This window comes from Typopeltis vanoorti, chromosome 8 (assembly GCF_054136105.1).
Source record: "Typopeltis vanoorti isolate ZY-2024b chromosome 8, IOZ_Tvanoo_1.0, whole genome shotgun sequence".
NCBI classification, from domain to species: Eukaryota; Metazoa; Arthropoda; class Arachnida; order Uropygi; family Thelyphonidae; genus Typopeltis; species Typopeltis vanoorti.
In genome coordinates this window covers 37471046-37488412 of record NC_143556.1, presented here as the reverse complement: position 1 = coordinate 37488412, position 17367 = coordinate 37471046, and the positions used below count along the sequence as shown (strand labels likewise).

At 34.1% G+C, this 17367-nt stretch overlaps 1 protein-coding gene across 4 annotated transcripts in view; it reads right to left on the bottom strand.

Moving 5' to 3' along the window:
* The window catches only part of LOC150103934 (formin-binding protein 1-like), a 405525-nt gene that overhangs the window by 197494 nt on the left and 190664 nt on the right, over positions 1-17367 (bottom strand). For all 4 annotated transcript variants that reach the window (XM_090396622.1, XM_090396623.1, XM_090396625.1 and 1 more), the window contains exon 9: positions 8004-8213. In XM_090396622.1, the coding sequence (XP_090252748.1) occupies positions 8004-8213 (210 nt within the window). The remainder of the gene's footprint in view (positions 1-8003; positions 8214-17367) is intronic.

The window sequence follows — 17367 nt, the reverse complement described above, 5'->3', positions numbered from 1 at the left end:
GCTATAGAAGAAGTTCCATAACTTCATATCCTATCTCATCTCGTCAACAGATGTTAAGCTGAACACGTTCACATGCAATCTTGTTGGAATCAAATGTAGGAAACATGTTGGAAAAGCCACGTGAAACACAGCACAAACACAATTAATTTGTTGTTTCAACTTTCTTGTGGTCTTCACGCAGCTTTGTATTACTTTCATCCCCATTCACCAAACACTCCTGGTATATGACACCTCAGCTGTCCCAAAAGATAGCAAGCATGCACTTCCTGGTGGAAGGCTAAGTATTGAACTTTTCTGATAGGATGGTGATTCCATAGACTGAGTTTTCTTTTTGTAATGACAGATCCAACTTTCACCTTCAGTTGCAACTTTGTGAAGAAAAGAGGTACCTTCCTTTTAGTAACATTTAAGCAAGTAATAACAAACTTCAAGTCCTATCTATTTCATTTCACGAGTAAATTGACAAAATTCGTTCAACTCTGGTTAGTTTGTGGTAATCCAATGATGTCTAGAGATCCTTGATTTAGTTGCAGATTTTCTCTGATTAATTGCTCAGCTTTGTGCTTATGAAAATCTCAGTTGCAGTTTATGGACATCTACTTCATGTTAAATTATCAACTTTACCAGAGCTGTTTCTTATTTTTGTCCAACAATGTTCAGTACTCACATCTATAGTTGTTACACCCTAAAAACTTTGTAATCAGTGGTGATTTCAATAGCACTCATATTTTTGTGCTCAAAAGTGTGTTTACTGTGTGCTGTTTTACATGCTTCAACAAATGTGTAAAATATTTGTGCATAGTATACACAACATGAGAAATAAAACTTTGATCATACACCACTGTATGCTACACTGAACTGAAGTGGAGAGATGAAAAAACAAAACAAGACAAAACATATTTCAAAGCCAATCAAACTCCATGCACTATGTGCACGAAGACATTACTTTTAAAATGCTCCTCCAAATTAGCTACCTCACTGCACAGTCTGTTCTTATTGCATTCAAAGTTAATACAACATAATGGCAATGAATCTGATTTATTTTCAACTACTTCACAAAATCTGATTATCATTAATCTATTCATGCCTTACTAGCAGTTAAAACACAAGTAATTGTAACAAATGAAATTTTAAAAACAAATAACCTTATATATAACAAATCATTTTAGAATATTTTAACAATAAAGAGAGTGGGGGAAACTATTGGTATCAGTTCAAATGAATGATGGCTCCACTTGCCTGTATGCAAAAGGGCAAGAAGAACAAACTGGTGTGTGTGTGTAGGGGGGGGGGTCATTATAATCAATCATTACAATCAATTATAACTACTCTTTTCTGTACTGAATCAAGTACATTTGATGAACTAATAGAGAGAGACAATCAGCCCAATATGAGAAAACTCATTTTGTCTAGAGATCTGGGTGTTGTCAAAAGTAATGCTGTAAGAAAAGAGTTTGCTTTTGTGGAAAATAAAAGGAAGAATTGTATTTTGGTAGCAGTGAAACTGAGAGGGTTATTTGAGCACTACAGAAGAATAGTTTGGATATCATAATTTAAGGTTACAGAAGTGTGTGTTCTGAAAGTTTTGCCAATTTTTGCTTCTGTGCTAAATCCAGTCAAGTGCCTTAGAGATAACATGAGCACCAATTGAGATTTTCCAGTCTTTCCTACAGCCTGTCCAAAGATTGATTGCTTATGTAAGCCGATTTAATGTTGATCTATTGATCAACAGTTACAGAATCTATACTGGTGATCATTTATTAGTTGAGAGCCTTCAAGACAGTACATAAGTAAAGTAATTGTTTTCTCTCTCTCTTTCATGACTTTAGAAAACGAGAGAGAGAGAGAGAGAGAGAAAGAATCAAGGTGAAAGAAACTGGACAGTAGTTTGATGATAACGATTTAGTGCCTTTCTTGGAAATTAATTTCCAGGTACTGGAATAAATATCAGTGGAATTCATGCATTCATTCATTCAGTTGCATCAGTCTTGGGACTAGTAGCTCACCAGCAATTTCTTCCATTCCGTCCTGTCATTGGCTTTCTTATAGGCATAAAAGAACAGGAGTCAACTCTGGTTGATTCAGAACAAAAAGAGACTTTATGATGGCCTTTAATCTTTAATTATTTATTAATCATTCCAAACACATTGAGTGTTTGGAATGACTGAGGCATTTACTAAAATCAACTAAGCAAGAACATAAGAAGTAAGAGGCCAGGAGATGGCTTTTTTCATGTGGGTGATGATGTAATAGAACCATCAAGCATAACAGTGTGAGAGCAGTGTTGGACAAAAGTTATGGCTTTGGCAAGAGACCAGAAGGCATGACTACCATTTGTAAAGGATGCAAGTTTCCTGCTTTGAGCCTCTTTTAAATCAGTGTTGGATGTGTTGATAGTTTTGTTGTAGCTATTTTGAATTTTGGTGTGATAATAAATGAAAATAGATATTTGGATGAAAGCCTGTTACAGTATGCTCAATTCTTCTTTTATAAAACTTTGCCTTATAAAAATTCTTATCCAGAAATTAAGGCTTTTCTCTTTCTCTCTCTAAGAAGGAACACTAATTTTATTATGACTAAGGTTTATAAGTGGAAAACAATAGTAGTTCAAAACCAAAAAGAGTATTATTCAAAACCTACCTTAATGATACATGACTACATCACACATTGTTTTCACACAGTGTTAACGATCCTACATCTATAGTCAAATAGCAAAGTTGAATACTCAATGACAGTGTCTCTTGGTGAGATGAAGAAACAAAGAAAGAAACTAAAAACTGATCATTGGTTATATGGGGGAATCCATATAACATCAAATTATATGGACTCCCTAAAATAAAAAGCAAATATTCCATAACAGCCTGTCATTGACTGCATCACTGGACCACCTTGCTAAAACACTGCAAAGCACTCATTATTTCTAGTGTTTGCAGGAAAATCATCTTCCTTCATTAAGGAGAGTTTGCACTTCAAAAAAAATCTCAAAACTTCATTTTTGCTCCAGTGATCACTTACCTAGCTTGGATATTGTGTCGCTATTCAAAAATGTTTCCCTGGATGAAACACTAGGTTTCCCTGTAAAGACCTTCTCACACACAGATATTCTTCACCTATTTAATTTTATCATCCACTCTGATTACTTTATTTATCAGAAAGAGCTTTACTAGCAGACTGAAGACAGAACTATGGATAATCCTCTTTCTCCAATCCTTGCAAACTATTTCATGGAGCATTTTATGTAAAGGCTGCTACACATCTCTCCTAAGCTTTCGTTACCATACAGATATGTGGAAAACATTTTTGCGGTTTGATAAGGTTTCCTTTAGGAACTTCAAGCTTTCATTATGAAGATTAACAGACTGCATCACTGCATTCAGTTCATTCTTGAAGCATAAAAAGACCACTGTTATTGCCTTCTTAGACTTCATTGTCCAGAGATGAAGTCTAAGAAGGCAATTATCTAGTCTACAATTATCTATTTTTAGGGAAAAAAACCCACAATGGACTTCACATTTATGCTCTTTCAAATCACCATCCTTGTCTAAAGTCTGGTACTATTAAGACATAACACTGGGCTTAGTTTCCGTGCTCTACTTACGTGTTACTATCACAAGAAATATATATCAAGACCACCTTCTTGACTAATGACCTCACCGAGCCTTGCCAATAAGGTCATTAATGGTTGCATGGCTTCTTTATCACTCTCCTCCCAAGAAGCAGTTCATTGCACTACCATTTCTTATGTTAAAGGTGTTTCGAAAAGGATAGTCAAATTTCTTAGATCTGTTGGACTTCATGGATGCCTTTACCCAATCATCAAGATTTCTGCTTTTTTTTTTTTTTTTTTTCCCTCAGATAAATGATAAATTTCTGCCTCTAGCCTACCCTATTTATCACATTCCTTGCCATTGTGGGTTATTACGCTTCAGTCAAACTGGTAGATCTGTGGCTGTTTGCGATAAAGAATACTGAATTATATTTCCATGGGAAATGCTCATCGAAAATATCATCAGTAATTCCTCTGCTCAGTACTAAACTCACTGGAACACGTACAGCTGCAGCACAACATCCCTTCACAGTTCACCTAGAAACAAACAGAACAAATTTCTTTTCCTCTTCCTTCATTCCTGCAACTGCTGCACTGTGGAACAGTCTCCCACCTGCTGTGGTTCCCAATGAATACAATTTAAAGTCATTCAAATCAAATGTAAACAAATTCCTCCTTTCCCAACCCATCACCCATACACGGTACTAATGTACTATAGGTTGACCAACCAACCTCCAGTGTATGGGCTGAACATGAAATATATATATATATATATTAAATTCCATGAGCTGAAACAATCTCTGGACTTGCAGAGCATGCCATCTCCATTGAATATCCGGTCTTCTGGAAAATGATAAGATCCTTCACAAAAGCGATTCTCACTTAGTTAGAACATTTGTACAAAGAAAGTTATGAAGCTTTTCTTCACCAACTAAATATGAACTGATGGAAGGAAGTTATCCCTCTTATGGCAAAAAGTTCTTCTTCATATATTCTGCCATGCTCAATAGTTTTTAAGATTTAAGATATAATAATACACTTCTTTTAAAATTATACAGTTAGGACTTGAAAGTATTTTAGACCATACCACTATGTTGTTTGTGCATATTTCACACATTTTCATTGTTGAGCCTTCTGGTTGTCTCCTTTGCCTGTTTAATTTAAAATTCATACTAAAGATGCTCTTGATACTAGAACAAAAATTATCCTGTAAGTTAGCTTGTTATTATTTAACTATGCCAGCCAGCTTATATTCCTACTCACCATAATATGCTATAAAGATTGTTAGCACTTTCAGTGAAAGGTATAGATTATTCTTAAGGTGCTGATCATAGATCAGTTCACGTTTGTTTTTTATTAATTCAATTTTGTGGAAGAAAATTTGGATACTGTTTCAAGCTGTCATCATGCTTCTCAAGGTTTAAGAACTGTTTAACTGAAGAGAGGCACAAAACAACAAAAGCTGGTTTAAGGATGGTAAAAAGCTTGAATGCTGATTCATCTAATGGCAAAAGAGACTGCACATAAAATTTTTTTTGTTTGTTTTGTTTCTATATCTAGTCTGATGTGCGATTTATTTCTTTGGAATCACTTCAAAGTTTCAAACAGGCAATTACTCATGACTGATATTAAAAATGAAGAAAACTTTGAGATACTCAAAATATAGATTTGGGTGCAAAACTTTTCAGCCTTTTGGAACCTATCGCTGTGATTTCATTTGATGCAGAAATGTGGAGGAAATTGTTTTTAAAAATCATCATCATCATGCTTTTCACGGATTTAGACATAGAGTGGCCTATTCTGGACTTAGCGTCATTGTTGAATCTCTTTAGAGGTTGTCCTGGTTTTCTTTTTCCTAATAGTTTGTAATTTAAGGTTTTTAAAGGCTTTTAATAATTTAATAATAATTTAAGGCTTTTAAAAATGATAAGATGAAAGAGCATAAGTTCAGAAACAAAATAATAAAAAACTTTCTGAATAAAAACCCTATCCATCTCCAATATGCATAAATGATGAAAATTACACAGGCCTGCAAAATTTGAGTCATAAAAAGTTGTCTGGAAAAACTGTGTTTCTGGTGTATTTTTGACTGCTGATTTCAAATATCTCTTCCATTTTTCTCTATCACATAAGGATTTTTCACAAAATGGATCTCAATATTTACAGTAAAATAGCTATAAAACGCATTATATTAAGTAAAATAACAGTATTTAAAATTTTCCATAAACATTTTTGGAATGAAAGTATTAGAAAAAAATTTTTTAATTAAAGTAATTAAAGATTAATCTTTAGTACATACTTTATATTTCGTTGTGGTGTCTTTTTCTTTTTCCTTCAAAGTTTCTTTTTGAACTTTTTCTGTGAAATTCTTTTCCCGGGTCATCTCTGTGCAATATCCAGAAATAGTCAGCCATCATGTTGACATTCCACATTCCCTGATACCTTCTTTCCATCTCCTTGATGTCTTGGTGTAATCCCTCTCCTTGCTCTTTACTGACAGTTCCCAGATTCTCAAGAAAGTAGTCTAAATGAGAAAGTGCACTTTTAAGCTCATAGAGCATCCCAAATCCTTGAATTTCTGTAGCATAGAATGTCTTCCACAATCATTTTATAGTTGGGGTCCTTGTGATTTCCTAAAAATTTGGTCACCACTTCTTTCAAAGCTTTCCACGCTTCTTTTTCAACAGTTACCATTTTTTATTCAAACAGTTTATCCTTCATAAGTATCCTGATGTCCGGACCGATAAAAATACCTTCTTTCAATTTTGCTGTAGATAGTCATGAAAATTATGCACAGATGTATTTAAAACACTCTCCTTCTTTGCCCCTGCTTATGTGAACACCACTTAAAACACAGTTAAACGAATTTTAACAAATGACATCGACACTACGTAAAAACATTAAAAAAAACCACAAACACATTAAATTAAATCTTCACACCAACTTAGAAAATATGCCACCTTTCAGAAATATGATAACCTTAGTAGTCAATGACTAAAGTTCAACTAAAGAATCACACAAGAAAATGTGTTTGTGACAACAGGAAAGTCATCCGTTATCTCAGCAAATCAGATTCAAAGTAGCCACCTGCACTTTTATCTGCATTCCTCCCTCCCTCTCCTATCTTAAGAATGAGAAGTTTCGTGAAAATTTCTTTATTTATCATAAAAAGGCACTTCAAAAAAAGCACTTATACAACTAATTAGCTGTAAATAAAGAAGAATGAAAATAAATACCAATGTGCTGAATTTAAATCCACATACTACTAATAAAAACTATAAAATTAGAAATTGGGTAAAACTGGTGGGTGATGGAATTTTTTTACTATTTTTTTCTGAACTCAGCACCTAAAAATCTATAAGAATCAATTATTACTTCTCAGACAACTTTTCCATCGCAGACCTGTGCTATTTATGTAGTGGAGACTTAAAGTGGTTTGGGAAAAAAGTTCTTTGCTTGGTCTCTAGATTTCCCTGGATTATGTAATCATTAACCCATTAATAGCACTAATATACTACAGGTCTGCAACCTTTTAATGTGGGATTCATATTAAATAAAAATCAAGATGGTCATCAGTATTCAACATACTTATTCCATAAAAGTTAAAATATTATGGTACCCATTCACAAAAAAATATTTTCCTGACTTGTCCCAACACCAACAAGACTTAAATAAAATATTTGGCAATTGTATTTATATTTCATATAACTTCCACATAATGAAATATCGCAAAATACACGCATCTCTCTCTCTCTCTCTCCCCCTATGTGGGTGGTGCATGCATGTGGAAACAGAGGAACAGCCTTACCAACATTCTTTTGATAAGATGCAGGTTGTAGCAATGAAAAAATATTATTAAAATAATGAAAAACAGAATTTAAAACATTTGCAAATTGCAGTAATTTAACTCTATTAAAGAAAATGCCTGCTATACATACTGTCTGTTTCCATCATTTACCAAATACATTATCTGATGTATTTGGCTGAATGACTTAATATGGTAAAGTAACAGAGCCTGCATAAACTGACTTTTCAGATTAGCTGATTAATGGAGAAATAATTTTGGGAAGTCAATCTTATTACCACAATGATTTCTTCAATAATATGTTCATGGGCCCACTTTGCTTCTTGTGGGAAGAAAAATCTTAGTTACTGGTAACAAAACTCTACTTTATTCATCTAAAAATGGCTAATTTAAAAACCTTGACTACTAACGTTCCTCTCATTGCACAAGATGAACTCTGATCTCCCTAACATAAGTACTACGTCTCACTAAATCAAATCCCCATCAATTCGGTACTAATTTTATTAACTGATCTTAGTCTTAAAGAAGCTGGATACTATAATTTACTATAACATTCAAAGTTTTTCCTATATCATAATATAACTTTAATAAATACAAAAATACTATTTCTTTAGGATTTGCATTTTGTTTGTATTTTAAAAGAGCACATACCTTGTTTGCACCAAATATTCCAAAGAGACCTCCCCTTTTCTTTACCTTGCCAGATGTAAATGTGCCTTTAACAGTCTCATTTTTTACAACTGGAAGAAGTGGAACATTTCCACTTGTATCACCATTTTTAATACTACTAAGATCTTCAAAGGGTAAATCTTCAGGTGGAGAAAAACCTGATTTATACCTTTCAATAACTAGTTGAGAATCCTAAACAAATAAGCATAAAATTATATTAAATTAACATAGAAATGAATGAAGTCTTTTCCATATTGAAATATCTCTAATTCAGTTGAGGACATTTATTAGGTATACTAATTTAGATCACAAGAAACACAATGCTGATATCATCATATAATAATAGAGGAATCTAAGTTCCAGAAAGATTTGCACTGTTACCACTTTCCAGTATGTGCAGAGAATTCTATGATAATACTACACAATTAAGTTCATAGTATTACCAGCTTCATATCAATTACCTTCTTCCAAATTAATTTGTTATTTGTAAGGATGGCAATAATATCTTACATTTAAGGCTTCTAATTGCATTAGTCCATTTAAATTTTGGGATCTACTCCTTCCCCCATCATTCTGGCAATAATGGGGGGGGGGGGGAGATCCCAAACTAACCTTACATCCTGTGTGTACTACCTGAGATTAGCTATGGTCATTTCTTATCCTCCCTATGACCACCACAATATTTTTTTTTTCTTGCCACCTGTTTGCCTAACCTTCTATCTGTTTAAATGTTTACTATCTCAAATTAGCTCTGCCCACACGATTTCAGTGTGCATTACAGAATATGTTACAATCTTTTTTAAATATACAATCTTCATTTTAAATATACTGGCAATGATGTAATCTGTTGACTCCTCTAATTTACTTCAGAACTCTCCTACCATTGATTTTTGATCTTCATTCACAGATTTCTTTTTTAACTCTAATTTAACATCAAGTAAGAATTGCTTTGAACACTCTCTTGTATAATATTTCTTAGGTGTTTTGGTATTAAATGGACAACCAACAAACCAGCTATGCTATTCTATTGTCTATCTTTAATTTGTTATATTTATTGTGCCAAAACAACTGAAATACTTTACTTGTTCTATGGGTCTGCTAGGAATGAAGTTAATGTGTTTCCCATTTTCTTATTTTCTCTAAGTTTCTTTTTTATAGTGCTAAATTCATATAAATCTGTTACAGTTGTTACTCAATTTTGTCGGCCTCCCAAAGATGGGTATTGTATTTATTTAAGAGTATGACATCATCTGCATAAATAAAAAATTGACTTATATCTCTATGAGATGATCAGGGAAGGTGGAATACTGTACTGCCTTCTTCATAATATATCTCATTTTACATCAACCCATTTTCCATTCCTTATTTGCATTTCTGTTTAATAGTCTCATAAACAAAAATACAGAAATTATTATTAATTGTAATAAATGATGGAAAGAATGCAGGCATGAATAACTGTAGGCTTGATGAACACTAGAAGTGCAAGGTTGACCCAAACATATTGATGAGTAGTGACTAGAATTGGTTTGAATTTTCACAACTTTTGAGGAGCATGGTGGAAATATGGATTCCATTTAAGTTGAAAAGTGTCCATTGAACTACAGAAAAGGGGAAATAGGGATGCAGAGAAATAAAGATGACCTGTGTGCAGACAATGACACAAGCTAGTGTATATGTGAGTGTGTCAGAGAGAGAGAGAGAGAGAGAAAAGACAGTAATTAGATTCTCTTCTGAGAAATTCAAAGATTTTTAGAAAATACACCAACCCAAATGCACAAACAGTATTCTAAGGCAAGACAAATTTGTACAAAGTAGTTTAATAATTTGTAAAACTAAACAGACACACAAACAGCATTATTAGCAAGAAATAATTTCATGCCTCATCTTCCCCTTAAATTTCATTGAGCCTAATATTAGATGGCTTGTTGTGGCTAAATAACTTCATAGAAACCTAATACTCAAAAATAACAGAATCCTATCTGCAGAGTCTGCTATGTCTGTCAACTGTGTGCATTCTCAGACCAGTGGAACTGTTTTGCAAGAAGAAAAACATAACTTTAAAAAGAAAACTCTGCTATCTCTGTTCTTTGCATCTTAGATTAGATTCAAACCCAAGTTTTTCCAACCAAGGATACTGTCATTAGCAAATGAGGAACTCTTTATTTATGCTAATGAAATATTAGAGGATCACTTAAGGGTCACAGATAACTGGGAAAAGTACCTCCACATCACCTTTAAGGAATAAAAAGAACTAACTAGGGATTCCTCATTAGCAAATGGGGAACTCTTTATTTATGCTAATGAAATATTAGAGGATCACTTAAGAGTCAAAGCCAGATAACTGAGAAGAGAACCTCCACATCATCTTTAAGGAATAAAAATAACCAACTGGGGATTCTGACTTAATTAACGTTCAATCCTCACCTTCATGTGGTATGCACCATTAGTATGTATCACGAGGACATCACTGAGAGAAAGACTACTAAAACTGGTGAGATCCTACTACATAATAAGCATAGGATGTTATATTTGGGCAATAATGATCAAAGAAAGGAAGAAGCAATATTTTTCAATACCAAAGGCAAAGATAAACTTCTTGCTTTGAAGACAATTTCAAGTGGACTTCTGTGGGCAAACTTCAAAATGGACAATGAGACTTTTCTTTTGTGCCTATGGTCTAAAGAAGAAGTGGAGTAATTTTATTTTATTTATTTATTTTTTTTTTTTTTGAGTCATTAGAGCTGACATAAAGAAAATGAAAACAGTAGTTCTTGTTCAAGCTCTAAACAACAAAATACAATGTGAATCCCACTAGGCATACAGAAATGTTTTAGGAATTGGAAGGGACTGTTGCCAAATATTGCCTCTGATGGATTATAAGACGAAAATATAAGAAAATCTCCAATTGCTATTTTATTTTTATTACAAGAGAAACATTAATGCAAAACGATTACATAATATCATTATAATTAAATGTTTGCTCTACAGGAATATCGCACAATAATTGCTTATATTTCTTGTTTATATTTATATTTCTTTCATATTTCTATGTTTACCTTATATTTAATTATATTTTTATATTATATAATTATAATTTATATTTATTGTTTATATTTCTTGTAGAAAGGCTATAAGTTGGTTACACATGATTATTAATTAGCTTAAGGAATTCACAACGTACACTAGAATATAAATTAACTATGACTAACTAGAATATAAAATAACCATACTGACATAATGGTCAGTTTTGACGTCTCCTCTTTATTCACAAATGTCCCACTCAAGGAAACCTTAAAGCTAATCCGAACTAAATTTCCTCCAAATAACCCAGTCCTATTTCAGTTCACAATGAACTCAGGCTATTTCGTTTGGCAGGGAAAATTCTACAAACAAATTGAGGGGACAGCCATGGGTTCACCACTTTCCCCACCCTTGGCCAACTTCTTTATGAAGACTTTTGAAGAGAAAGCATTAAACTCTGCTCCACAAAAACCAACCATATGGCTTCGTTACGTTGATGATGTGTTCGCTATTTGACCACATGGCTCTGATACATTCCTTCTTAACACACTTAAACAATCAACACCCCAGAATCAAGTTCACTCTGGATAAAGAGGAAAACAACAGCCTCCTTTTCCTAGACACACTAGTCACCCACCAGCCTGATGGAACCTTGGTTTTCTCAGTTTAGAGAAAACCCACCAATACAGGCAGATACATTCACCAACAACCCTCCCACCCCACCCCTCACAACAATATGGAGTTATTAAGACACTATACAACAGGGCTAAACTAATATGTTCAAATGACAATGCCCTAACCACTGAACTAAATCACATTCTCAACACTTTCTCAGCCAATGGCTACCCCCCCAAAAAAAAATCCAAAAAAATATTGAAACCAGTAACCCCCCCCCCCTTTACAACAAGGATTACTCTAAATCCATCACCATTCCCTACATTTGAGGCACCTTGGAAAAAAATTACCAAAATCCTAAAAAAACACGACTTGACCTCTTTTTACAAACTACATAGAAAATTGGCATCCCTTATCCGCTCCACTAAAGACCAACCACTTCCCCTAGACCTACCTGGTGTATACCAGGTCCCTTGCAGCTGTAAACTGTCTTACTTTGGCCAAACAAGCAGGACAGCGAATATCAGAATTTCTGAACACAAGGACTACATCCATTTTCACCAGTATAGTCACTCTGGTCTTGCAGACCATGCTCTGGATACATGCCACAGAATATGGTGAAAGAAAGCCACAATAATCACCCATAGCAAGTTCAAATTTGAAAGACTTTTCATGGAATCAGCCTTAAGAAATATGCCAAACCTCAACAAATTTGGTTGCATGAGACTGCTCCAAATTTGGGAGATGTACATCAGGAGACCTTCAGGCCAACGGCCAAGAATACCTACATAGACCACTAGGGGGCACCATCAGGACTTTTAGGAGAAACAATAGCTTCCACGCTTTGTTCCTCATTTGCTGGGTGTAGTGCCTGCGTGCACGTCTTTATTTTAAGTTCCTTTGAAGATGGCAGCGTAACATTGCCGAAATATTGGAAATATATATTAAAGTTTAATTTAATTTATATTCTAGTGTACGTTGTGAATTCCTTAAGCTAATTAATAAAACTGTTTATAAGCTCTTCTGAATTTAAATTATAAGTTATGTCTGCCTCTATTGATATAGTTGCTAGACCAATCTTTCTTGGGTCATTGCTGTTCGCAAATAATTTTTAATCAGTTTAAGCTTGGAAAAACTTCTCTCTGCACTTGCTACGCTAACAGGAATTGTTAGCGTAGCAGCAGTGCCTACCACAGTATGGCTGAACGAGCACCTTTATTAAGCCGCACCATGAGGCAGGCTGCCTCTATGCTACATCCTGTTGAAGGTACTGGGAATTGGAGAAAAGATCAAGGCCCTTTTCTCCAAATGGTATGTAAATTGCTTAGAAAGAAGTCAACAGACACTCTCATGGGCAAGGTGCATCATGCTATTTAACAAGTCACATGTTTGCAGCCAGTATAAATTGGAGGAAAATGATAGGTGCCCAAAAAAAATTAGAGGGTTAAGTTTGCAAATCTATGCCAAGGAATATAGGTGCCCAAGTCAATGCAACTATATCTGGGTGAAATATGGGAGAGCTTTAAAGAGTGAAAAAAGGAGGAAAGGCAATATTGTATGCAATGTCACAATCAGGAGTGTCAATAAAAATGTATTTTGCATCTCATATGCTCCATGACTTTTTACAGGGGTGATGTGTTTATGTTGGAAAAGGCTAAAATAACTAATAAGTTAAAAAAAGAAAGGTTGTTGGTCCACTGGGGGACCAACAAGAGAAAGGTTGTAAAACAAGAGAACAAGAGAAAGGTTGTAAAAAACAGATCTGGAAAAAGTTATTTTATTTTAGAATTTCAATACTGTGTAATTTATGTTGGATTTAGTTTATAAGATAGTTTTAACTCAACATGCAGTGTCTGAGCTGTTGTATATTTCAACCTTTATTGTTATATATTATTATAATGTAACTAATTGTGTAAAAGCATAACAGGACAATGCACCAAGACATCACTGTTAAGGAAATTGATATGCTTTTTTTTGCTGAAAGTGAGAGGCTGGTGAATGATAAACAAAAATGGCAAGAAAGTATCCCAGAAGTGTTACAAAAGGCAGGAAAATGCTAGTTCTATAGAGAAAAATCTAGGAGCAAGCAAAGATGGCTGAAGCATGAATAGCAGAAATGTGATCAGAAGGCAGATAACACAATTGACAATGAAAGATGAAAAGAATGTTGAAATATTGAGAGAGACAGGATGAAGACTGAGCTAGAAGATTCTGGCAAGTAACAGCATAGAAGACTAAGAAATGAGAGAGAGAGAAAAAGAGTAAATAAAGAGAATTTTAAAAAGTGAAAAACACAACATTGTATGTGATGTCACAATTAGTGGCATGTTTTGAAATGGACAAAATAAGTTCCTGGTGTGAAGATTAAATATCTTAGAAATGCTGCTAGAATGTAAAAGAAAATTAAAGAGTTAATAATTTGGCAATATAAATTATTTAAAGGGTGGCATGTATGGAATGCAAGATACAAAAAGTTACTGGAGAAAAAAAAAATTAGAGGGTTAAGTTTGCAAGTCTATGCCAAGGAATGATAGGTGTCAATGAGAAGAAGGAAGCAATTACAAATGGGCCAATGTGTAAGTTGTGAAGGAGGAATGGCACATGTAAATTTTTTAGCTTATGAAGTGAAATTTGATGGATAGAAGACTTGAATATGACTGATGGATTGCATTTTGAATGCAGTTAGGTTCACTGAGAGCATGAAGTGAAAAATCAGGAAAACCAAGTCTATTTATTAGGAAGGATGTGGGTAGCCAGGAAACGAACGAGTGTGACAACGTAAAAAATCAAGAAATGCTGAATGTAGTTTCAGGTAGCAACTGAATGGAACATCTGGGTTGGGTTGTTTTGAATTATAATCAAAGTAACTGAGGTTATGAAGCCATTATATTGTGCCTGTTAAGAGTGTGATCCTCTGTCCAGTTTGTTTTGCAAGTTGAAAAATCTTGCCACCTTCCTCTGATACAGAACTCATCTTCAGCTGAAAAGGCCCTTAAAAAATTTGTTTGGTATCCTAGAGAGGATTCAAACCCAGGTGTTTCCAGTTGAAGAGCACCACTGATACTGAACTACAGAGATTCCCTGAATAGGGTAATTTATATTATAAACCAGTAAAAAAGCTCAAGAAAATAAGCTTCAGCAAATACAATGTGAAAAAATGTAAGATTTAGTTTGGGATGAAAAGCTGAATATAGGTAGTTCAACTAGATTAGCAAAGAGTGCATTTCCTATCTCAAGTGAGTGCTGGTACTCCACCAGAACATGGCAAAACAGTAAGGCGAGTGAATCATCAGCCCTCTAAGAGATGACCGTCACGAAGATATAAGAACACATAAGATGACTGAGACCTATGTAGAGCTTAGTTTGTATAAGTCATTCTCTTATACAAACTAAGACATTTAATAAGAGCAGACTCTTTGCTCTTATTAAATGTCTGTAGTCTGTATAAGAGAATGACTAACAATACATGAAGAAAGTATAAGCTGATCTAGGAAATGCCTCTGCAGTCTCATTTCCTTGATTCCAATATCTAGACGCACAACCTCAAAATTAAGGGTCCTCATTTGATATAATAATTGAAACAAAGTACTAGATATGAACTGTACACAAGAGAAGACACAGACTATAAAACTCTATGAGTTTTTACAGACTGCATCCTCTTCGACATAAAATGTACAATTTATATACAAAAACTCAATGAGTTTTCAAAAATACTACCAAAAAATGTATAAATCATACATTTTTTGGTAGTATTTATATGTATAAATACAAGATAACTGGTATGCAGCTCAGCAGTAAAGTTACTACATTCAAGTGGGCCAAAAAAAACCAGCAGTACACTCAACTGAGGTCTGGAATCTTAAACAATCAGTTAAGGCTGGTAAGAAATCAGAATGTATTAAACAGCTGGATGTAGAATGATGGATACAACTTCCTTAGCTGGCACAGCAAGAGACTGCATAATGGAGTGAAAGTATTCCACAGAGGAATACTTTCATGTTTGGTATAGGTAATGTTGGTAAAATTTATGCCAACAACTTGCACATCTCTTTACAGGCATACTAAATGGTAAATAAGTAAGTTTCTATGGTTTAGCAGTTATGTATAAAATTTCCATCACTGAGCATGTTTTTAGACATATAATCTAACACGGACCTAGGATATGACACATACCATGCTACAGAACTTTACAGCAACAACTGGCATTGTTCCAACATGTATAAAGTAATTAATTTAACAATTTTTATTCTGGTCACTTGTTTGTTTATATGTACCAATTGTGAAGTTCTGATATCATCTACTATGTGAAATTAATTGCTTCTAGTCTTTTTTGTGTATAACTTTTGTTAGTACCCATGATGATGTAAGTCTAATGACTTACAAAACTTGTAGGGTTGTATTTGTTTATTTTATTAAACTCATTATGTCTAAAAAATACCAAAAATTTTCTACAGAACATATCAAATGGTAGTTTGATGTGTGTAACACTGAACTTCCCAACATGGAGAAAAAACACCAGTCTACATAGATGTTTAGAAACAGACTTTATTTAGGGTATAGTTAAGAGACAACAGTTTCCAAAGTGAGAGAGTGGGTTCATTTGCCTTTGACATAAATACTTTGAATGGAATAATGTGTAAAATGCACCAGTAGCTATTCATAAACCTTGAAGGATAGAATCCAACAATTTCAGGATACACTGAAAAAAAACTGTTGTCTTTTTAAGTCATGAGTATAGACTTGTGATCCATAATGAAGCTTTGAGTAAATAAGTGCACAATAAAGGCAAAACAAAAAACATTGATCAACACTCCATTAAGCAAAAGATAAGCAATGTTTTCTTGTACTTTCTCTTAGTTGATGAATATGTGCAAAAAATATAAACTTTCTGTCAAACGTAAGTCCTAAGAACTTGACTTGGTCGTTACTGTGATAGCAGTTTGTCTCATTCTTAAATCTGCATCTGAGTGAGTATATTTTTGGCAGAAACCCACAACCAAGAGACCATGAACAGATACAATCAATTGCTTGTTGAAGTTGCTTTTCAACTGCATGTTACAAGAATGACAGAAAATTTGTGAAGTCATCAACAAATAGAGCATTGCCTACACAGAAAGAACTTGTTCAGTGACTGAGTTTAACCTAATGGCTTGGAGAACACCTTCTTCTTAGTGATATGGCCACAATAATGTGCTTCCAAGATTATAATGAAAACAAGAAGATGCTGCCTTAGACCTGCATAACAGAGGTATTTTAAACATATCCTATTCTCCAAGCTGTGTCATAAGTTTTTTCCCCATATCAAAGAAAACTTATATATTTCAAGAATGCATCTTACAGATGTTTCTAGATTGACCAAATAATCCAAAGTTGATAAGTATCTACAAAAAGTCACATGTGTTGGAGTAAAGATAACTACTTTGTAAATACCATAAAAGTCCAGCATTAACCATTTTCTCCACACATCACACAAAGCCAGTTGATCTGGGCAATATGTTGCATTTTTTCATGATTTTGGGAAGAATGGACTTTTGAATGAATCCAGAATTCTTGTAAAGATCACTACCAAGTCATTGACCAGATTTCAACCAACAATGTTCCACGCCATTCCAATCCAATCATCATCATCTTCATAAGAACCACTTTGCGCTTTCCATTCAACGTCTCCATGGGTGAAGTTCTCAATAATCCTCCTCCCCCCCTCCCCCCT